Raw genomic sequence first — 24,703 nt, 5'->3', positions numbered from 1 at the left:
AGCAGGAAAAACAGGGCCTCGGGTAGCTAGCTAGCACCTCCTTGGCGCTTGGAAACCCAAAACCCCATTGAGGAGGTGCAGGGAAATAAAATTTGGTCAACGAGTGTAGGAGGCAGGAGAGGAGGGAATGTTGCAATGAATATATGGCAACTGCAATGCAGCTGGCCCCTAGGCGGGGGCGAGAGATACTGCCTAACGAACTAACAAAAGGCAACTCTGTGGCAGCTGCACTTGTCCCCACACTAAATTCAACTCAATTCGAGGAAATACCACCCCCCAGCCTGGACATTCCCGTTGGCCACCAGAAATGGCGACAAAAAACAAGTTTAAAAAAGAAAAAGAAAAACCCTGCCCTACCGGAAATGGCATTTAAGCGGATTTCATTCTTTGAGTACTAAGCTGGCGGTGATGAGGGAAGACGGGAGGACAGGGGAGAGGGGACAGGGGAACAGGTTATTCGGCACTCTGAATAGTCGAAAGTTTGAGTCAACCTCTGTAAAGAAGAAACGCCTGAATGATGTTTGAGGACTCCCGCAGGGATAACGCTCTGAATAGCCAAAAGCAAGCACTGCAAGGGACATAAGTAATCGCTGGATTTAAGTAAGCGAGGGGAGAGCCTTTCCATTAAAACAGAAACACAGAAACTGACCTTCAATTGATGCACAAAATTAAGGGAACTATTAATGATTTAATAGGTTTTTTAGTGGCTTTAATTAACTGAAATTTCTTTAATTAATTAGTATAAAGTTAAGAGAAGGGTTTTAGAAAAGCGAAAAAGTCATATTTATTTTAATTCAGCATTAAAATCTTAGCTATTAAAAAATAATACATTAAAGAAAATAAAACAAGAAAAAAAAAAATTTTTTTTAATTAAAAATATTATGCACATTTGTTGACATGTTTGAGTGCAATATTTTTGTTGTTATATAATTTTGTCAATATATTCATTTGTAATAGTTAAAATTTTAAAACTGATTTTAAATATATATATACAGCGCAAAAGTGCTAAAATCTATATTTTAAAATCAATATTTTGTGTTATGTTATTTATGTGCATTTTTTTTTTAATGCAAAATCATAGTTTAAATATTTGATAACTTTACCAAAAATGCATTAATTTCAAATCGGAAAGCTGTTCTATGCTAGTTTTTAATAGCTTAACAAATCAGCGTTTATAATTTATAATTTAAAAAAATTAAATTTTTACTTGATTTTTTAGCATTTTAACGATTTTTAACCCCTTAAAAATATTTGAAAAAATAAAAAAATTAGATTTCTTTGCCACATGGCTTAATCGATTCAGTTTTTGATGCTGAACAAGAATAATATGATTTATAGGGTAGGAAATGACTGCTTCACTGAGTTTTAGCACAAAGAAGACCTAAAATATCTTAATTTTAGGGCCTTTAAATCTATATATATTTTTTTGGGAAAATCAAAGCTTAAATATATCATAACTTTGCTAAAAAACAAGTAATTTCCATTTGGAAAAATTTTGTGTGCTTATTTTTATCAGATTAAAAGATCGGCATATTAATCTAAGGAATTCCAAAATTTTTAATTTTTTTCATATTTTAAATTATTTTTATGATTAAACCCCTTAAAAATTTAAAAAAAAAATCGAAAAAAAATTTTCCCTTGTGAACTTGGCTAAATCGACTCGGCTTTTGATGCTGATCAAGAATATATATGATTTATAGGGTGGGAAATGACTTTTTCACTGAGTTTTAAGCTTCTGACTAAGATTATAATACCCTGAAAAGGTATAAATTTCCAAAAAAAATTATATTCTATAGTAATGTTAAAATACCAATTGATATATCGACTTCTTCGATAATTTTTCGATAAGATCGATATTTTTTGCCGTCTTCAGCTATGAGAAAACTAAAGAATTTCTTCTTGATTAAATGTCCCTTCGATCTTAAATTCCCCAAATTCGATATAAAATTCGGCATTTCCCTTATTGTTACCCAAAAATCTGTCTATAATTTAACCATTCAAACGCGTCCTTATTCGATCAAATCAGAAACTGATGACTCCTCAAATTTGTTGCCTGCTGACAGGCGACAGCAACAGCAACAATAACAATGACAACGACACAGACGACGACAAGGACAAGGACATTGACAAGGACATGGATGGGGAGCCTCTGCTTCCGTCACCTTCAACCGCCAGACAAGCATATTTTTGGCCCCTTATGCTGATGACAATATAGCTTCAATCCCCCGAATATATATATGTATATTCTGCAGCAGAAAGCTTCTTAAGGAGAGTTTCTAGCGGAACTGACCCGAGGCATCTCATTCTTTTCCAGATTTTGACCGGCTCTCTCTCTTGAGAGCTTTTCTTTTGTTTTGGAGGAGCTCTAAAAAGCTTTTTGTGTATGTTTTCTGGGGTTCGGGGGATCCCCCATATTATCGAAGGAGTCATTCCACTGAGCCAAGTGCCCAGTAAGAACCAGCTGGCTTCCAGCCTGTGAGCTTTGTGAGCTCCCCCAAAAACAAGCTTTCTTTCCCGGCGTGACGCCATGGATATAAAGGGGTTAAGGGGCTGAAAAGGCGATTGAAGCGCAAATGATGGCTCTCTGACAGATGTCTAGACGAAAAGTTGGGGACTGGGAGTGGAGTCCCACCCACCCGCTGGCCTGCCTGAAGTATGACTTGCTGATGGATGAATGGATTAATTGATCGATTCAGCCATAAAGTTATGAAAAAGTTGACCACTGAAAAAAAAAAAATTTAAGTATTTCACATGCAATGGAGATCCTGCCCCCCAAACCTCGAAAGTCTGAAATTCATTAGTCGCCGCTTTTCGCATTTCGCTGCAGTTTTCCCCCCCCCCGAAAAGAGCACTTGCCAGCTTGCCAGAGCGAAAAAAAAATATAAATAAACAAATAGCACATAAATACAAGTGTAAATGTAAATATAAATACGAATGCAGGTGTGTGTGCAGGTGCAAATGCCGATGGAAGTGGCACCTGAGAGCACGACGAAAAAATTAAAAAAAAATAAATTTAATTTTAAAGAAATTATTTACAAGATTTGTTGTGGTAATCTTAAGAGAGCTTAAGGTTGAAACCTAAAATTCCTTTCATAATTTATTTTTTAATTAGTTTATCTTTTAGTAGTTCTAAGATTTTTCTTTCTGTGCTTTATAATATATGTAAAAACATATGTGCTCATGCTGCCAGCTGAGTGCCAGCCAGTGTGTGTGTGTGTGTTTTGCTCCTTGTACTTTTCAATGGGGCTCCCTCAGTAGTCGCCCATAGTGCCATGGCATTTAAAACATTTCACCTGCCACACCCATCAACCAAATGCGGTCTTTGATTTTCCGCCCACGCAAAAGCTGGTTGAACCTCTCTGTTCCTGACAGCTGTCCCGGCTACATTTTGCAAGCATGTATGTCAATTTGAGCCGAGATTCAAGCCATAAACTGAAAGTTACACTAAACTGCAACTTAATAGCCCACAAAACTAAGAACCTTAAGCTAGTTGCTGGCTTTCTGCTTTAACAATTTAAAGTCTTTTACTTTTTGTATCTGTTTTTAGTTAATTTTTTATTTACAAGGAAGAAAATAATTATATTTTATAATAGACAGAGGTCAGGTACTCACAGCTTATATAGAATTCCATTACCAATTTGTGGGTTTCTGGGATTTAAAGCAACTGCATTGAAAGAGTTTACTGTGTGTGTTCTGTGCCAGGAACACCCTTAATTAGCACACAAATACACGCACACAACACAAAAGTGTTCCTTGGCACTCGTCCTTTTTTTTATTTTATTTTATTTTAAAGTTTCTGCTGTTTTTGTACTATTTTAACGCGGGTTTCACCTACCATGTACCACGTACAAGGGTACAACGGGGCGTAAAGTGGCCAACAAGCCGTTAAACATGGCCCAGGCCAGTCCAACCCCCCTTTTGGGCGCCATTTTTTTACCCCTTCCCAGTGTGTGAACCCTTGAATGTAGAACTCGAAACTAAAGTTGGCTTTTACAGAGGGGAAAAGGAGGTAAACTGCGGGAGTTTAGGACCATAGAATACCCGGCAACACTCAATTTTTGGGGGAAATCGTTGATGTGACCCACCGATTGGACTTTTATTTAAGAGTTTTATGGGAAAACAAAAGCATAACTAATCTCTTGCTTGAAATATATAAATGCTGCATACCCTTAAACTCAAACGAGTACCGATTGTAGGGCTTGCAATGCAGCACAACAGAAACAATGTCTAGGAGAAGATGCTGCAGATATATATTAGTCCATTCCAAGTCTGTGAAAGAGAGAGAGAGGGGAAGGAGCTAGAAAAGTTTGGTCCCAAGGAAGAAGGCGACTGACAGGCTGCTGGCTCTCTCTAGTCTTTAAAGGGTATTAACTTATAATATTTAAAAGCACACACAAAACGATTTAAGTATACTTTTTGCGGGTTGAATATTTATTTAGACATCTTTTTAAAAACATTTTAATAGACAAGGATTAAAGGCTAGATTCGGCACAAGTTTACTTAGGAAATCAAGTAACTAAACAATCCAATTTACTTTGCCAGCCTCTCCGTTTCAATTTTCCTTGTCCTTTGTTGTTTATTTTGGGTGCTTTTTCTTTTTTGGCAAGTACTATTTTGTGGGTTAAGTAATTCCCGATCTGCAATTATCCTGCTTTTCGTTTGGCAGACGACTCTGGCCCTCTAGTCCTGTAATTTGAATTTGCCAGACCTCTGCCGCATTGCAATTGAATTTGAAATTGAAATGAAAATATCTATTTGAATCTCAATTTCTATTTTTATTTCGTTGGTAATTTGCATTTAATTTCGAAGACGGATTAAATCGATTAACCTGCAACGATCGATTGGCAGGCTTCTCCTCGCATCAATCAACCCAGCCCTCACTTTGCCTATTTAATCATTTCATTTTTTTTTTCTCCATTGGGGCCAACTTTTATGCAATTTGCTAGGTGGCATTGGCTGGCGACTTAATTAATGCACATTTGCCCATTGACATTTCATAATTGATGTGCCAGTGGGTGGGGCAAAGGTTGCATAAGAAGGCAGAAGCAAAGAAGAAAGGTTTAAGAGAAGCTCTTAAAAAGGAATCAAATGTTTAACAAGACTATATATATTTTTAAATCCTAATCTTCCTACATTATTCTAGAGCAGCCTTTGTAGTAAGCGCTAGAGGTGGCAAAACTATCGATAACTATTGTTTTTAAGGGGGGGGTAAGGTTAATTCGGTGCAAAAAAGGCCACTTTTCAAAAAATTATTGTGGCGAAACGGCTAAAGTTAGCTTAATGAATTAAATACCATATAATAACAAAACATTTGAATAATTTTTGATAAATTTTGTATTGAAAAATATTTAGAGGTAGAGAAGTTATAGGGAATCTCCAGAGTCGCCTCCAAAAAAAGTTGTTTTGCGGTGTACATCCTAACAGTCCACAGGATCATCCGATCTAAAAAAATTATACCTCATTCGTTAAAGGATAAGTGTCCCGAGGTATTCACGAAGCGTTTTTTTTTTTTTAGTTTTTTTGTGATTTTTTAGGAAATTTGAAAGTCAAAAACCCGATTTTTGACTAAAAAAAAAACGTTATTTCTTAATTTAAAAATATATAAAAATTAAAAATTAAAAAAAGGCCGACGTGAATACCTGAGGAATTAGTTAAAGAATGTGTGTGCCAAATTTCAAATCGATCGGTCCAGTAGTTTTTCTGTAATCGTGTACACCGATTTGAAAAATTGAATTTTTCAGGAGAGCGCTTTAAACTTTGTGATTCCCATGCATTGAACACCAACCGACCTTCGTTCAATTCCGCATAACTTCGTCAATTTCACTCTGATCAATGTAAAACTTGGACACAATATTCTTAAGATGTTAAACTTTAAAAATAAAAAATAAAAAAAAATTTACGAAAAAAAAAATTAAATACCTTACCCCCCCCTTAAGCAGGAACTTTCTTGTAAGCTTAAATACCATTATATATTCTCTTCTCTTACGCAGATTTTGCGGAATATATAGTTTCCAATTACAAGAACCTCTATCTTGATCCCTTTCTTCAATTACAAGAATCATTAATCTTCCTTAGAGGTGGCAAAACTATCGATAACTATTGTATTTTAAGCAGGAACTTTCTTGTAGATTTGGAAAAAAGAGATTTAAGCTTACAAACCATTATATATTCTCTATTTTCACGTAGATTTCACTGAATGTATAATTTCCAATTACAAGAACCTCTCTCTTGCTCCAAGAATCCTATCCCTTCCCCTTTTTTTTCCATTCAAATTCGTAGCAAAACATTATCCTTGTGCTGTTGATTGGCCCCAGCAATCGGTGTGATTGGTTTGGTTTGGTTTATATCCCCCGATCCGATCGAGATATGTCCTGGCACTTGGCCGACGTAGCTCGTTCGTTAGCGTTTTATGGCTTATTTATTTATGGTTTGCCCAATAAACATTGAGGACACTCGGCAGACACGCACTCAGCCAGCCGATATGACCCACTCTGCAATGTGTGCGTGTGTGTGTGTGTGTGTGTGTGCCGCACTGCATAAATCCTAGTGGGGCCCTATTCCCTGGCTGGTCCCTCCGCCTCCTCCTCCTCCTTCTGCTAGCCAAGCTCTAATGTGCGTCCTCGTTCAGCCTGCCAGACGACTGGCAGTCCAGCCTGGCCCTCGGTGGGGTGCCTCGTTTAATTGGCCAACTGACTGCCGGCCAAAAGTCGGAACGACTGACCTGACTGACTGACTGGACTGACTGCTGCGGGCTGCGAATGGAGCAGAAGGACATGTTAGCCATTTGGCAACTGACAAATGCCGCACGAAAACGCCGACTTTATTGAATTTGCTCTTTTGGCCGGCAAACTGGAACTTGGTGCAGCAGAGGCAGCAACAGCAGCGGCAACTGCGACACAATGGCGGATGCGGCTCCTGCGGTTATCATCCTGACCAAGAGCCAAGAAGATTCGCCGTTGCCGCCGCCCCCGTCATTTTTATTTCCATGTGAATGGGAATGGGAATGGGCATGGGCATGGGCATGGCCATGCTCGTGGGCGGAGCAGAAATCGAAATCAAGAGCCTGATGGCGGTCATCAGTTTGCTGAATCTTTAAGAAGGCATCACGCTGAGAAATGTCTAGATTGAATTTTGAGTTTTAGAGGGTTTTGAGCGGGTTTTAAATGTGTTAAAAACTATAAAGGAAGGGTTCTGGGGATTTTAAATAAACAGAAAAATCTGGCATTAAGTAGGCAATTATTAGAGGTTAGATTAATATGCAGAATTTTTAATGATTTTTTTTTTTTTTGGAAATTCAAAGCTTAAATATATCATAACTTTCAAACAACAAGTAATTTCCATTTGGAAAAATTTCGTGTGCTTATTGTTATCACATTAAAAAATCTGCATATTAATCTAAGGAATTCAAAAAAATGAACTTTGTTTTTTTCATATTTTAAATTATTTTTATGATTAAACACCTTAAAAAAAATAAAAGAAAATTCGAAAAAAAATTTCCTTGTGAACTTGGCTAAATCGACTCGGCTTTTGATGCTGATCAAGAATATATATGATTTATAGGATCGGAAATGATTCCTTGAATGAGTTTCAAGCTTCTGAATAAATTTTAAAACCCTGCAAGGTTATAAAAATGTACTGGAGTTTTGAAATTGCCAAGAAAAGTTGTCAAAAAATGATGCAACTTTAATAAGTAATTAATAATTAGTTTAAATAATTAAAAATTAAATTAAATCATCAAAATCTGCGATATTTAAATATAAAATTTGAAATAAGCCTAAAAATTTAATAAAGATATAGTACAGCTTAGACTACATAATTTCCATATTCATTTTTATACTCCACTCCTATAATTACCCTTAATTTTCTCTCAGTGCGCTGGCAAGACAACGCCGCTGCTGACATTTAGCTTCACTTGAACAGTTGCCATTGCTAAGTGCTGCCACGAAGCGGCGGCGGGACCCCCTTCAGTATCCTCGTATCCGCTATTTCGGACCCCCTGCTGCTCCTGCTCCTCCTAGCTGTGGTACCTTCTCTCCTTGCCCCTCTTGCTTTTTGCCTATTTTTTGGCCTAATAGATGTGTACAGCGATGTCGGCGGCGGCATTTCAATTTAACTTGCCACGTGTCAAAGCCGCTCGCAATCCAAAGTGACACTCAAAAAACGGGGGGACGACTCCTTGCCCAGAAATATTTTAGAGAGAAAAAAGGCAAGGGTAGAAAGGGGGTTACCCAAAAGGTACAAAATGTTATCCATAAGTGCAGGGTGTATGTATATGTGTGTTGTGGTGTGCTTCGCTGGGCTGGCTTTTACTTTATGGTTGCTGTGGCTGCCGCATCGATTTACGCCAAAAACTTGCGCCACAATGAGCCCCTGCAGTGCTCCACCCTGGCCAAGAGCAAGAAGCATAGCAACAACGTATGTACGTTAGGCAAACGCCCAGCAGGTGGCGCCTTGATAGTGTAACGGCAGCAGCAGAAGTAGCAATAACAACAGCAGCCCAGAACACCTTTTGCTTTTGGCCTTAATGCCAGCTGACGTGGCCCAAAAGGGGCAACTTAATTAAAGCGTTTCGTTACAAGGCGCTGCTTTTTAATGATTAATCGATAAACAAGTGTTTGATTTGATTGTTGACTATCGACAGTAAGACTTATTTTGTTGTTTTTTTTATTAATATTGTTATTATATCATTAACTTTTTCTTTTATATATATATATTTTTCATATATATATTTTTATTTTTGTATATATTTTTTATATTTTTTTATTTTTTGTTATATTTTTTTTATATATTTTTTATATTTTTATATATATATTTTTATATTTTTATATTTTTTTATTTTCTGTTATATTTTTTTATATATATTTTTTATATTTTTTTATATTTTTGAATATTTTTTAATATTAAAAATTTTTTTTTTATATTTTTTGTATATATTTTGAAAGATAACATATTCAGTCGATTAATCGCCTAACAAGTGGTTGATAGGCTCTTTTTTTTTATCGAAAGTATCGATCATGATATTAAAAATATCAATTTATCGCTTAAAAACTGTTATCTAGAATATTACTTATCGGATTTATCGATTGCGGTATTTTATAACCCTTTTCTGTTGCTCTCATTTCTTTTGCAGGTTTCTTTACAAAACTCTAAATATAGCTTTGAAGCCAAAAGCCCCCGCCGCTTTCCTTTTTGAGCCAGATTAATGAGCCCGATGAGCTCTTCTGCGCCAACACCACAGAGAAACTGTTTGTAATTTATCCAGCCGGAGATGGCCATAAAGCGACTAGTCTCAACTTTAAATCCCGGACACAACAAGACGGGTAAGTAGTAAGTAGCCTTTAATGTTTAATGGGCCTCCGGCATAAAAGATTCATTCAACACGTCCAAGTCACCAGTTCGTTGTGATCTCTTTCCTGGCTAAATAGTTTCTTGAGTTGAGTTTAGGTTTTTAGTATTATTTTTGTTAGTTGGGAAATTGACAAAACTGTAGGACCTTGGCCTAAGCTAATCGTTAAATTTTAATAATGTAAATTTGTGTCCTAAATTCTGTGCTCCTCCTCGTCGCTTTACGACGATGTGCGTGTGTTATTCCCAAAAAAAAAAAAAAAAAAAAATCGTCCAACAGCTGGCTCTTTGACCTTGAAATTCGTAACTCGATATAACCGAAATGTCCCAAAAAAAAAAGCATGCTTCTATGCTTTTGTTGTTCTTTGCTTAGGCTACGACGCCATTTCGGGCCGCAAGATTCGGGGGATGAACAGAGGATGGCCGTGTGGAGCGGCCATAAAACGCAATTGCTCGGAGTGCGTGAGGGAGGAGCAGGGAGCAAAGAGCAGGGTCCTCCCAGAGAAGTTGCCCCGAAAGGAAATGAAATATTAATAACAATGAAAGCAACAAGAGCAGCAGAGGAAATCAAGATACCACGGCGTCTCTCACCCCTCGGACTCGTCATAAAAATAACTGAAAGCGGATATCGACGGTGGTATAGGAACAACAATGGGTGGTGACTTCGACCTTGAGCACTTGGGGCTGCGGTCGTAAGTGGCTCCGTAAATAGCCAGCGGCGCGGAGTGTCCCGAGGCTAATTAGTGACTGGACATATATTTAAAGACAAGAGTCACTCTGGGGAGAAGGAGGAGGAGAAAGAGAGGGTAAGAGTGGAGAGAAGAAGAAGGAGGAGGGGACAGGAGTAGAGAGAAGAGGAGGCTCAGGGAAAAATACACTATGGTTTTTCAGTGTTTTAATTGATGATTTTTTCAGTGACACTACTACTACTCATACGTATCATTAGAATAATGATGTCCAAGGAAACAATTTATTATTCTTTTGCCATCAATTCGGTCAGTTTTTGGACGGATGAATCAATGTCTTGGTTGTGGTTTTCCTTATGAATAATGGTTTTTCCTTTTTGTTTATATTGGCTGATTTTTATCCTATTTAATGTGATAAGAAGCTTGGTTCATTAAACGTATGAAAATAATAGCTTCAATAATAATCGATTATTTTGATGGGTTTTATGTAATTGTTTTTTAATCGAATTATTCTAATTATCGATTAAATCGATTAGTTTTTATTTTTAAACTATATTTAAATTGTTGAAAACATACGCAGTATATTTTTTCTAACGATAATTACTTCCATTTTACATTCTTGCCGCTTAAATCGATAAGTTCGATAGGTATTTGGTTTTATTTTTACCTTTTTTTTTTTTTTTTACAAACTTTAAAAGTATACATTTTTTGTTATGAAAAATCTACGTATCACCCAATTTTTTAACGATAATTAACCTATCGATTATTTCGATAAGTATTTCCATTTGATACTTTTGCCTCTTTCTACCAGCGACGCCTGTTTTGAAGCACTTAGACAAGTGGGTCACAATATATTGATTGCCAGAAAGTTAGTTGGCTGACTTCAGCTGCTGCTACCCCTTTTACGACTTCAGAGCTCCCTGCAGCCCTCACTTTAGGCCATATGCATGGAAGTTATGCGAAGGATTAAGGGTATTCCCCTCCTTCTCTTTGGCTGTCGTTTGGTGCCAGAAGTTCGAATGCCGCAATTTCTGAGCTTCAATCTGGGGAATTAGTGGCGACGCAGCTCCTCCTTCATCTTCATCTTCACATTGCTCTTCTCCTCCAGGGACGCTTGAGGCTGTCATCTTCTGCCGGCGTTCTTAATTAATGCGCCAAGGAGCAGAGGAGCCAAGGAGCAGAGCAGATGAGGAGGAGGAGGAGGAGGAGCATTAGCACGAGGAGGTGCAGAAACAGGAAGATTGATAATGGGTTGGGTGGAGACTGGCATATGGAAGAGAGGTGTTGAAGAAAATCAGGTGGCACTTTGAACTTCTCGTGAGCAACGGACAACGGACAGCGGACATCGGACAACTGACAGCAAACAGCGACGCATGCCACTTGCAACTTCCGCTTCCGTTTCCGGAAGACGCCATCGCGCCGCGAAGCCAAAGTGCAAGGCGCACAGTCACACACACACAGAGAGAAAAAAAGTCGATGGGAAAACGATCCGAAATTGCCGCAGACCACGGTTACGGTTCGAGGTCCTCCGCCTGACATTTTTGCCGGGGCGCCCGGCTGTTGAAATTTATTAGGATTACACCGCAAACAGGCCCGAAAACAAGCAAGGACACGACAAACAGAAACCAACTGCCAAGAAAAGAAATGAGACAAAGCGAAACGAACCGCATAAAAAAAAAACCGGTAAAAAAAGGGGTGGCTTTCAGTGAGAAATTAATCTAATACCCGACCCTTAACCGTGTGAAAAAAAATGTTTTGTGAAACTAAAAAAGAGTGAAGATGCTGGCAAAAAAAATGGAAATTATTTTCAGGGAAAATTTGGAGAGTTTTCTTTAAAATTGAAAAGGTTTTATAATTTTTAGGGAAACTTTAGAGAGTTTCCTTAAAAAATTCCAAAGGTTTTATAATTTTCAGGGAAATTTTTGAGAGTTTCCTTAAAAAGTCAAAGAGTTTTATAATTTCAATGGTTTTTTTCTATAATTTAAGTTCAAATATGATGGCTAAAAGTAGGAAAATGTATTAAATTTCCTTATATTCCCCTACAAAGGAAAAACCTTTTTCGGGCTCCTAGAAAACCCCTTTTTTAAGCCATTTTCCTTACCCAGCTAGCCACTTTTCTCTGGGGTTAAGTGTGCCACAGCGTTGCATTTTCAATTTCTTGGCCTAAAGTCGCCCTTTTTTTTTATTTATTTATTTTTTTTTTTCCTTCTTTTCCCTTGGCGAGGAGTCATTTCTTCTAATTAATAAAACGCAATTTATTGTGCCACCGCCACCTTGCTGGCCCACCTGTGCCCCACCTGGCCAGGTGGCGCCTCCGCAAAATGCCAAGCGGAAATGAGCGATGTGCGAAGAGAGGAGTCGCTTGAGTATCGTTATAATTAAAAAGCGCCAGAAAATATTTAATACAATTATAATGAGCGTAATTAGAAGAGGAGAGCACAAAATAGAGGGGAAAAATATATAAATATAGAGGGAATACTGTAAATAGCAAATGGTACTATGGTATTTACTGTATATTATGCCATTTAAAATTGTTTTCTCTTTTTTCTCTCAAAAATACTTAGGGTAGTTCTTGGGTTTTTGAATTTTTTTTTTTGAGGCTATAAGTTAGCTGCGCACGCGATGCAACTACTTGGCTTTGGGCTTCCTTTATTTTTTCGCCTCGTATTTATTACATTTCAATATTTTTGGCATGCTTTTGGCCTGCCTGCCCCGCTCTTTTTAACCCCTGGAGTTCCTTGGTCTGTGTGTCGTGTTGCAATAAAACTTTTTAAAAGCGGTGGCTGTAGACTAAAGAAAAGGATAAAGAAGGGGGAGAAGAGGAGTTGGATAAAGTAGCAGGACACAGAGAAGAGGAGTATCGTATCGGATATCGATTAAATATAGTGGGCTCTTAATGTCTAGCTAGTCGAAATCAATTTTGTGGGTTTTATTTATTTATTATTTTTTTTATTTTTTATTATATTTTGTATATGTATATTTTGTATTATATTTTTTATTACTATATTTTTTTTATTACTATATTTTTTTTATTACTATATTTTTTTTATTACTATATTTTTTTTTATTACTATATTTTGTTTATTATTTTATTTTTGTTTATTATATTATTTTTTTTATTATTTTATTTTTTTATTATTTTATTATTATATTTTTTATTATTATATTTTTTTTATTGTATATTTTTTATGAGGTTTGGGTTGTTTTATATTCCCTTTTATAATTTCTTATATTATTTTTTATTCATTTATTTATTTATTAACTAAACAAAATATTACAATATATATTGCATCATTATTATAATTAGTTTTAATTTGTAATATTTTGCACACTGAGGAAAACATTTAGGGCATAAAATGTTGTGCAAATAGCAAGGAAGGCTTTAAAAATAAACCTTAATCCTTTTTATAGCTCTTTTTTTTATATAAATCTTGAGAAATTTTTACAGAAAGCATATAAAAAAGATTAATATTACTGCCCACATGGCGTATACGTGTTATTCAATATTTAAAATATTACGTATACGTTTTCATTTTTGTACCCTTGCAGGGTATTATTATTTTGAGTCAGAACTTCGGCTCGCCGAAGCTTCCTCTCTTGTTTATATAAGGACAAAGATATTCATTAAAAATTATTGACTTACCCGGAGTAATTTTGTCGACCGCGATCGCTTCTAGGGCTTATCCGCAGTAAAGGACACTCTGTTATCTTTCATCTTGACTCCGCAGACTTGGCTGAGATTAATTTCTTCAATTGTAGAGATCTTTGTTGTTTTTGCATCAATATTATATGAACTTGCACGTTTCCAGCGAAGCTGCACTATTTCGGGGGTCATCCAGGTGGCTTGAGATGGACACGTCACTGGTAAACACGGGGGGAGACGCACTACTGAAGCTGCGGCGGTAGAGGGGCCTCTATTTATAGGTAGCTAGAAAGAGAGAGGTTTATTGAGAGAGATAGAGAGAGAGAGGTTGATCGAGGCAGACAGAGTGAGAGAGGTTGATCGAGAGAGAGAGAAAGAGGTAAATTGCGTGAGAGAGAGGTAGACTTAGAGCTAGAGCTAGGGGGAGAGTGAGAGAGAGTCATATCTAAATGGCTAGTCATCTCTCTCTAACTTTGCCACTATCTCTGCCCCTCTCTCTCCCACTAACTCTAAGCCTACCTCTCCCTCACTCAATCTACCTCTCTCTCTCTCTCTCTCTCTCTATCTCTCTCGATCAACCTCTCTCTCTATCTACCTATAAATAGAGGCCCCTCTGCCGCCGCCGCCTCAGTCAGTGCGCGGCCTCCCCCCGTGTTTACCTGTGACGTGTCCATTTCAAGCCACCTGGATGACTCCCGAAAAGCGTCGCTTTGCTGGAAAAGTGCTAGTTCGTATAATATTGATGCAAAAACAACAAAGATCTCTGCAATCGAAGGAATTAATCATAGATGAATCTCAGCCAAGCCTGCGGAGTAAAGATGAAAGGCAACAGAGTGTCCTTTACTGCGGGTAAGTCCAAGCCAAAAACCATTATTCTATATACATAAAGCTGCCTTAGCAGCGACTGGGTTTAGAAAACTTGGCTTAAAACATAAAAGAAAGCTAACTGAGGAAACAGATTGCTTCTTGATTAAGTTTATTGATTTAATTAAAACATTATTTACAATATATCTTGCATATTTTTGTGGGTTTTAGCAATTAGGTTACCATCCTTGGGAAGCCTTTAAATGGAGGGTTATATTTTATATGTTATATTTTTGATTGTTATAAAAATAATTCAGTTTTTATGGCAGCTATATCTATATGATGCATAACATATAATAATATTTTAATGGATTAATTTTTTTGAATAATTTAAAAATAAAATTGCAAACTGCAAGGGTATATAAATTTCGGCTTGCCGAACTTGGCTTGTTATTTTTATTATCTTAAATTAACGTATTCGTTGTTATTACTTTCCACCGGAAATATTTTCTTATATATTGAAGTACACACCACAATTTGTGTTCAGTGCATTTACTGTAAAGGCATTTTCCATGGTCCGTGGAACCCGGCGCCGTCGAGTATGCAACGCCGGCTGTGTGTTCGTGTTAACTTATAATTAAATGAAATCCAGCGCGGAATTCAAATTCAAATTTCGAATTTTGGCCTGCTCTTGTTTTTCTGTTTTTTCGCTTCTGTTGCTGTTTTTCTGTCTCTCTTTTCCCCTTTTTGCTGTTTTACTTTGTTGCTTTTACACCGCTTCATTTTATTTTATTTTCATTTTTCGCTCGCTGCATGGCAGTGGAAATTTAGGCCTTTGATTGGATTAAACTGGGCGTGGTCTTTTCCCCCTCTTTTTTTTTTTGTTTGCCTCCCAGGAGTTGGCCTCCTCCGGGTACTCCTCTGTCGCTGTGTTTGTTACGTGTCTGCCGGGTTTCGTATTCGTCTCCCAACACCGTCTCGGAGCAACAGCAACAGACGAGTCGAAATCCAAAGAATTTCGCTGGCAGAAAAGTTTTCCTTTTTTTTTTCGGGCGCTCTTTTTCCCCCTTCGTCGTCGTCGTCACAAAACTTGGCTCCAAAGCGACCGCAACCAAAACAGAATTGCCTCGTTAAGCGCGGATTGAGTTGCACAAACGTGGATATATATATATATATATATATCGTACATATATCGTGTACATATAGGAACATGTGTAACGAAATGCCATGGCAGGCAATCAATATTTCGAAAGGGGTTCTATTTTAGTTACATTTTATAGCTTCAAATAAGGTCTTTTTTGTGGGAATATTTAAAAATTAAGTATACGCCTAGTAAACCCATTTTTAAGTACAGCTTTAAAGAGACTGTAGAGGCTTTCTCAAGCTCCTAGAGAAAGATATGGCTTTAAAGAATATTTAAAGAATTTTTTGGGGAATATTTATACATTAAGTATACGCCTAGTAAACTCTTTTTAAGAACAGCTTTAAATAGAGTGTAAAGACTCTAAAATGTGCTTTCTCCAGCTGCTAGAGGAAGATATGGCTTTAAATAGGTCTAAAAATAATTTCAAGAATTTTTTTTCGGGAATATTTATACATTAAGTATACGCCTAGTAAACCCTTTTTTAAAGGACAGCTTGTAAAGACTCTAAAATGTACTTTCTCCAGCTCCTAGAGGACGATATTATGTGATTATTATATTTTAAACTAGATTACTCAACTTTTTTTGCTTTCTAAAAGTCTTATCAAACTAGTTTTTGTTGAACTTTTAGCCAGAACATGCTTATTATCACAATATAATGATAATTGCAGGCACTTTTCATACAATCTAAACTCTGCTACATGAAATACATTATACCTTTTTGTTCCTGGGAAAGCAAAGTTCTGCCTGGCCTCACGTCCTACTTTCTGTTTTATTGAATTTGAATGGGTAATAGGTTACTCTGCCATTCGGCTATACATCTGAGGATTTATGTAAAAGCCAAAAAGAAACTTTCCTTCCAAGTATAAAGTAATTTATATATGTATTCATTTCCGCCAAACTTATCCCAATAGCCAATCTATATGGCCTAGCCGCATTTGCATTTCCCGACGGCATCAGACGCTTTATGCTTTTCCGACCGGCGGCGTCTGATTTTTCCCTTTGTTGGGAGGGGGAGGGGGGGGGGGATGGGTTTCTTTCCTTCTCTGTCGTCTCTCTGGCTGGCTGGTGTAGGCAATCAGCTGTTCGGCTGCGGCTCGGCTTTGCCATTAGCAGCTGTCGGGTCCTGCGCCTGCGTCGTTGGAAGCCCGGCGGCGGCTCAGTCACATGTTTTTCTCATGCACACACACACGAACGCCAACGCAACGGTCGTTCCAGTGTGCCAAAAAAAAAAAGAGCAAGGCAAAAGCCGAAGTCAAAGCCAAAGCCGAAGCTGAAGCCGAAGCAGAGCCGCAGTGTGTTAGTGTGTTTGCAATGGGAATGGAACGGAATGGAATGGAGTGGCAGCGCTAATGGGAACGACGGCCGCCGCACCAGAGGGCCCACAGTTAGCGACAGCGTCGGAAGCAAACTCGAAACGAAACCAGAAGCCAGGCAGGCAGCAGCAGAATCCACACACACACGCAAAAAAAATCCCAGAAACCGAGGAAAGCCAAGGCAGGGGAAGGGATACAGGAGAGCAACGGAAAAGCAAGCTGGCAAGAGCAAGTGGAGTGGCGCTACTAAATGCTAAATGCCAGCGCTCGGACCAGCGGCAATCAATCAATTAGGCCCGCGAGCCTCGTACTCCTTGAGAGCCACAATAAAGCAGGAGCAGGAGAAGGAGCAGGCCGTAGAGGAGAGAGCAGAGACACAAGCCGAGAAAGAAACAGAGCAAAAGCAAGAGCAAGAGACAGAAACAGAGACAGAGAGGCACAGTGACAGCAGTTAAAAATCAATATCCGTCTAAAGTTTATTCAGTTTCGGAGACATTAAAACTCTGAAGCCTGAAGAAGTTGCCAGCAACAACCGGGAATAACAAATAACAACAAAACATAAAAGCTGAATTTGCCATTAAAAATAAAAAAACCATACAATAAAAACCACAAAAAACAAAAAACAAACAAAATAAATACATTTAATCGATTTAACCGAGTTTCTAAGTTCATAAATTAATTAAAGCTTTTTGCCAATATCGCGTCCGCTTTGTGCTAATTCGAAATTAATCAAGTGTCCATTTTTGTGCTAAGCTTTAAAAACTAAATTGATAAAGTTTTAATCAAGAGAACTACTAAGAACTACTTGCTCCATCCAAATAAAAAGCCAAAAGTCAGAGCCCAGAGCCAGGAGCCACTCCCAATATTAATAACCAGTGCAAACACCAAATTAAGCCAGAGGTGAGTGTTTGTTGAATATCATTTAGGAATTAGCATTATGATCATTAGCAGCAGCCGCTGCATGTTGCATCTCTCTGCATTCCTGTACTCAATCATCCCATTGCCCAAGCTGTTTCTGTTTCTGTTTCTGTTTCAAATCCAACGGTCGGCTGCTTTCGCGCTCAGCTGAGCGTTACACAAGCACAAGCGTCTACATGCACAGACAAGCGCATACTCGCACACAAGTCAGCTGTTCGTTGCTCGCTAGCTGTTCGTTGGTTCGTCGTTCCACAGCCGAAGTGCAGCCGGCAAGCTGCCGAAGTCGTTGGCAAAGGCAAAATCGATATCTCACTATGCCGCTGGCAGCTGTTCGCAGTACGGTGTGTGTGTGTGTGTGTTTGCAAAATCAGATGGTTGTTTTTGGAGGGGGGAAGTTACTTTCCAGTACCATTCCATTCCAATGCAGCAAACCCAAGGGATCGCTACAGGATGAGACTCGTTGAGGTCTGATAAATAATGTTGAGTTATAATCAAAATTGATTTTTAGTTTTGTTTTTTTTGGTTATTATAACTTTTTGTTATTCCTTTTTAAAGTTATTTCCTGTCACTTATATAAATATTCACAAATTTCCTTTTAAAAATAATTCATTTAGGGTTATAGCTTCTTGTCAAGAGTTTACTGTAGACCCCCCCCCCACTATTCATGGCTGATCCTCGGGAAACTGGAAATTGCGTAATTTCATTAGCGTTAAGCCGACTTCCAGGCATTGCCGGCATTCCACCGACCGAGCCACCACACAGTCTGGTTCTCTGGAACCCGAGCTCCGAACCCGCTTTCAGTCGCTGTTCTCCGAGTGTCTTGTGCAGTTGATTAGCCGCTAGCAGCCGGCGCCAACAGCTGACCACGTGGAAGCCAGGCCAGGCCAAAGTCCCAGTGTAAGCCGCCGCCTCCTCCTCCTCTCGGTTAGGATTCTTTCGACTTGAGCGAAGTGAGAGTTGCCGCAGGATAGGCGAAAAATCGACAATGACTGGACAAAGTACGAAGAGCGGATAACCAAAGAAGACTAGGAGCAGGTTGGGGGTCATAACAACGATGCCGATGCCGGTGTCAGTGCCGGTGCCGGTACGAAATGAAACGAAACAAATCCGAGGCCGAGGCCGAAGTCAAGTCGGTTAACTGGAAGCGGCGAATCAGCGAATCCGGACCCGAAACCGTAACCGAGTCCGGCGAATTGCTAATCGGGCGCCACGAAGCCTTTGCCCTGCCTGCAGCGAAAGGAATTCCCAAAATACAAAAAAATGGGGATGAAGTGTCGATTACCCTGGCTTTATAGGGGAAATACTATGGAATTTTAGGGGAAAACTATTTTGAGCTAGAGAAATTTATTTTAAAGTGACGAATTTACAAAGTTGAGCTTAGAATTCTCAACTATTGGTTTAGTAATGAGTATAAGTAAGAAGAAGTGAAATATTTTGAGCTTAGAATTCCCAACTAGCTTTTTAAAGGTGAATTAAAATTATGATGTAGAAGCCAGAGTCTTTCTTATTTTTAATCATAGAGAAAATCTAACTTAATCTAGGGAAATTTAGTTTTACAACTTTTAAAGTAAAAAAAAAGAATTTTGTTCAGCTTAGAATTCCCAAATAGGTTTTCAGTGCTCAGTAAAAATGCTAAGAAATAGCTAGTCTTCCTTAAAATAGCATGCATCCTTTGAAGGATTACAAAAGATATGCAGGATATAGTTAGATAGAGAGGTTTATATCTATCTTAAGGAATATTATAGATTTTAATTTTTTTTTTTTTTTTTTTGAGAAATCTAAAAATATGTTTCCCCCAAAACAGAAACACCTCTGGTCATACAGGGTATGTGAAAACTCACACAGGACATAAAGGACTACAGCTGAGTAGATAGAAAGAGAGAGAGAGTTTTAGAGAAAGGGAGAGGGAGAGAGAGCGAGCCTGCGCCCAGCTGGAAGTTCCAACCGCAGCGGCAAAAAAGAAAAAACAAGAAAAACAAAAAAGAAAAACTGTAGGAGTTGCCGACAGCCGACTGGCGTCGCTGCTGCCCGTGCTGCACTGCCTCTGCCTCTGCCTCCGGCTCGCTGGCGCTCCGCTTGCTTCGTGGTGCGCGCTAGCTCGAGCAGAGAATCAGTCGTCGTCGAGCTTTCACACCGTTTGCAGCGAGCGCAGAGCAGCCGAGCAGAGCACACCGCCAGGGATCCAGATCCACAGCCACAGCCAGAGGCACAGGCACACACACAATCACACACAACAGCAGCCACTAAGAGAAGAAGCAACTCCGAACTGCAAACTCCAAACTGCAAACTCCAAACAGCAAACTCCAACTCCAAGTCCGACTCCAAGTCCAAGTCGAGGCCCAAGTCCAAGTCGGAGGGAGACAGAGAAAGACGACATCGAGGGGCTGGAGCTAAAGAAAGAGAGAGCCAAAAGTAAATTGGCAGGCGGAGGGGCGGCAGCGGCAAGGAAATCTTTTCCTTTCCGCAGCTTATTCCTTTTATACTATTTTTTTTCGGTGTAGTGCCCAATGTGCCGCGTTTATGTGGAACCTTTTCTTTTGCGCCAGTGCCTCCACGTATTTTTTTTTTCTGTGGCTTCTTTGCGGTGATATCATATAACCACAGCGGCGGTAGCGGTGGCCCAGAGACAACCCCAAAAAATACACGTGCTCCCTGTCTCAGTCTTGGTTCAAACCCAAGTCCCCTGTCCCTGTTCCTTTCCCTGTCCCAATCCCAATCTCCCCCCTGGGTGCGTGACCTATTGATTTCACCACTTCCACTTCCGTTGCAACACACTGCAGTCCAAGCTGTAGAAGCACTGCCTTCCTCGGAGAAGATCCATCTCCTTCAGCAGATCAAAGGAACTATGACTGTGTAGGCCTCCGGCTCTTGTACCGAAATAGCCGACGCCGCCGCCTCATCCATCATTTCCGCACTACACTCAACCGGCAGGGACCAAGACGAGGAGGAGGAGGAGGATATATTCCCATATATTCCATGTGTGAAATGCCGGCAACTCCCTGCAACTCTACCTCACTGTCTCTTCAATCTCTGTGTTAAAAAAAAAAAAAAAAAAAGGGAACACTTGGTGAATCATCATCATCATCACGGACAGGGCTTCGTGCCACAACTCCGGCGCACTGGAGCGCAACGTTTTTGGCCACGGCCACGCGACCAAACTGCAGTTGTTGCCGGGAAATGGAAACGGAGACGGAATCCGGGGGAGAACTTGAAGGATTGCGACCAAAAAGGAGTTGCTTTTAATAGTTTTTTTTTTGTTAGTGTTGTTGTTGTTGTTTTATAGTCGCCTGCAGTCATTCATTACAGGGGGTGAGTCTATGGCCCGGCCTAGGCTGATGACGTCGCCTTCAACGTCGTCGTGGCTTCCAATGGCAACGTTGCCATGGAGCGAGCACCCTCAACCGGCCGGCGATGACGACATCTTTGCTGTGCTTTGCTTTTGGGGCGTGTGCATGTCCCTGGCACTGCTGTTTTTCTTTCCACAGAGAAAGAGAGAGAGAGAGAGAAACGGGGAGTGAAGAGAGATAGAGTAAGAGGGGGGGGGAGTGTGTGGGCTAAGGAAGCCTTGATCTCTGAGTTGGCTTGGGGTTCGGCCTATAATTTTGGGATGCCGGGTTTTTTGGGTCCTTTTGATCATAAATTATAGAAAATGTGTAAGGTTTTAGGGAAATTTGTAAAAAAAAAAAAATAGCTATAAAACCTTATTTTTTTTTTCTTTTAAATTATTAATATAATTTTTTTTTTGGCTAGTGCTTTATAGGTTTTTTTTTTAATAGCATTCATAACTTTACTATTAAGAACTTCCATTTTTATACCCTTGCAGGGTATTATAATTTCAGTCAGAAGTTTGCAACGCAGTGAAGGAGACGTTTCCGACCCCATAAAGTATATATATTCTTGATCAGCATCAACAGCCGAGTCGATCTAGCCATGTCCGTCTGTCCGTCTGTCTGTCTGTCCGTCTGTCCGTCTGTCCGTCTGTCCGTCTGTCTGTCTGTCTGTTTCTACGCAAACTAGTCCCTCAGTTTTAAAGCTATCTGAATGAAACTTTGCATATAGTCTTCTATATACTCTCACTGCTATATATGTCGGAACGGGCCGGATCGGACGTTTATATCATATAGCTGCCATACAAATGTTTGATAAATTTTTAGAAAAAAAATTATAACTTGGCTGTTTTTCAACATATTTGCACTATTTTTTATATATGACCATCTTATATTATTTCTGAATTTTGGTAAAAATTTTATGAAAATCGGACGACTATATGATATAGCTGCCATAGGAACGATCGGGAAATTAATAGGAATAAAATTATAGCTTCGTTGTTTTTCAACGTATTTTTATCTACTCTGAGATATAAGCTTTTTTTATTATTCTAGAATTTTGGTATAAATTTCATAAGAATCGGACAACTATATCTTATAGCTGCCATAGAAGCGATCGGTAAATTTATAAAATATATAAAGCTGGGAATGTAAAACTGTAATTGTCAAACTGTAAACATAATAAGTATAGGTAAAATGTAATGAAACTCTGTTTTGTGTCTGTTTTCGGCATTATAATTTATAATATAAATCTAAAAACCAATCTGCAAGGGTATACAAACTTCGGCGTGCCGAAGTTAGCTTCCTTTCTTGTTATAATAATTGTTCAACTATTTTACCTTGATCTCAGAGTTGTCTTCGGGTTCGGTAGCTAATTTTGGGATGCTAGCTTTTTGGGTCCTCCTGAATATAAATCATAGCAAATGTTTCAGTTTTATGCAAAATTTGTCAAAAAATGTTGCCATCAACGACTTGAACCAAGCTTGTTTCCTTTACTATTAATTTTTTAAACAATTAATTAATTAATTAGTTAGAAAAGAGCATCTGAAGTTCATTTATAAATTTTGTTTGTGAAAATGTAAAATTAATTCCACCTTTTAAGGCGAATCCTCTGCTGTTTTTGGCCACATCGTCTGGGTCTACATATGTTTATGTACATCTGGGAGGCGGCCAAAGTTCAATGCATTTTATATGCTGCACCTCCTGTCTTCAGTCCTCAGTCTCCAACTCCTTGTCATTCTCCTACCCCCTCTCCTGTCTGCTCTGGGCGTCTTTTTATAGCCGGCTCCTCCGGCTGGCTACCTTGCCCGGATGAAATGGCTGTCTGGTCTGGCGGTGGCGTTGGTTCCACTAGGAAATGAAGGAAGACAGGCCACAAGGGGGAAACTCAATTCATAATATAGGGCTCTGACTATAAATCTATATATATTCCTTGATATCTCGCATTTATATCAGCAAACTTAACGGATTTTCTGTTCTCTTTTCTCCCGATTACTTGCAGATATCCGACGATATTTAGATGACAAGTGTCGCCCCGGCGGAGAAAGCTAAAGTTTAACTAAAATAATTAATAAACTAAGAACAACGCTTGAGGAGAAAACCGAAAGAAAACGAATTTTCAAAAAGAAAACAAAATTATCGATAAACCAATTAAAGAGAAAAACCAAAGCGAAAGACAAACCAAAAACAAAACTAAAGCTAGTCCAAATCTTCACTATATATATATAATATATATACTATATATATATATATTTAACAAAATAATACTTTAAAAAACACGCCAAAAAAAAAAAAAAAAAAAAAAAAACGTACTCTCCAAGCCTGAAAAACCAAAAAAGAGATTTTCCATCAAAAACCAAATACAAATACCAAACACAGCTTCAAAGTGTGCACAATAACAGCCTAAAAAAACAAAAAACCAAAGAAAAGACAACAAATTATTATTAACTAAAAATAATATAACAAAACAAAAACGTAAAAAAGCTAAAACGAAACACGAAAACCAATTAAGCGAGCAAAAAGTCGAAGCAAAAGGCAAAAAAGCTAAGAAACTGCGCCAAAGTAAAGTCACGGCCAGCAAACACACACACTCGGCGCACACACACACACAACCAGCTGAAAAAGTGAAGTGAAGCAGCGCAGATTTTCCCAGAAAATTCTGCGTGTGCAAAAAAAATTACAAACAAAAAAAAAACAGGCAGCAGCAAAAGTGCAATTTCTTTTGTTTGGTTTTTTTCAAGTGTAACAACTAGTTATCTTTTTTTTCTGTGTGATCTAAAAACTACAAACAAGAACAGCGACTAGGACAACACCAACTGTGATGGGAGATCAGCCAAAGGCAACGACAACCACAACTGGAGCGGGAGCAGGTGCAGCCGGAGGAGCAGCAGCAGGATCTGGCGAGGCCATAATGGCCGTTACCAATCAGGAAATCCTACCCAATGGGTCTGGAAATCCACCGCCGCCGCCGCCGCAGCAGGAGGATCAAGATCAGCCCGGCGGCGGACAGGCTAGTGAGCAGGCCGAGCTCGATGATGCCGCCACCGATGCGGGGGCCAGCTCGCTGCCACCCTCGGAGATTGGCGGACGAGCGCCCTTGGATACGGCCTGCTCGGATGCCGAAGGCGGTGGCGCTGCCTCCAGTCTGGCCGGCGGGATTGTGGGTCCACCCAGCCCCTTAACCGGCTGTTACCTGCTTATCGTCCTGGGCGAGCCGCATTCGGAGGAGCACAAGGACAACATCTTGCAGCATCTGCTCAAGGGTGAGTTGGAAAAAGATTTCTCTAAGATTTTTTATTTTTTGATATGTTATTTTTGGGTTTAAAAGGAAGCAATAGGTTTTTTGTTTTGGGCATTTTAAGGAAGTTTGGAAATTTTAAAGTGATAAAAAGTAGTAATGAATTAGATTTAGTTGGTTCTATATTTTGTAGGATTTTTAAGGGTCTTTATTTAATATTATAAATTAAAAATAGGTTGTTTTTTAATATTTTATATTTGATGAAGATCTTTCATAAGCAGAATCT

General features: G+C 38.9%; 1 protein-coding gene across 5 annotated transcripts in view; it reads left to right on the top strand.

Moving 5' to 3' along the window:
• futsch overlaps positions 1-24,703 on the top strand; it is a 70,068-nt gene that overhangs the window by 1,979 nt on the left and 43,386 nt on the right. The window contains exons 5-6 of one of the 5 annotated variants that reach the window (XM_070288672.1): positions 9,131-9,327; positions 23,182-24,442. In XM_070288672.1, the coding sequence (XP_070144773.1) occupies positions 24,001-24,442 (442 nt within the window). In that variant the 5' untranslated portion in view covers positions 9,131-9,327; positions 23,182-24,000. Of the gene's footprint in view, positions 1-9,130; positions 9,328-17,010; positions 17,836-18,427; positions 18,751-19,959; positions 20,266-23,181; positions 24,443-24,703 lie in introns of those variants that run through there. The other 4 variants (XM_070288671.1, XM_070288674.1, XM_017168752.3 and 1 more) reach the window with 4 other exon arrangements.

This window comes from Drosophila kikkawai, chromosome X (genome assembly GCF_030179895.1).
Source record: "Drosophila kikkawai strain 14028-0561.14 chromosome X, DkikHiC1v2, whole genome shotgun sequence".
Lineage (NCBI taxonomy): Eukaryota > Metazoa > Arthropoda > Insecta > Diptera > Drosophilidae > Drosophila > Drosophila kikkawai.
Note: the sequence above shows the minus strand (reverse complement) of the source record. Positions and strands in the feature narration are given on the sequence as shown.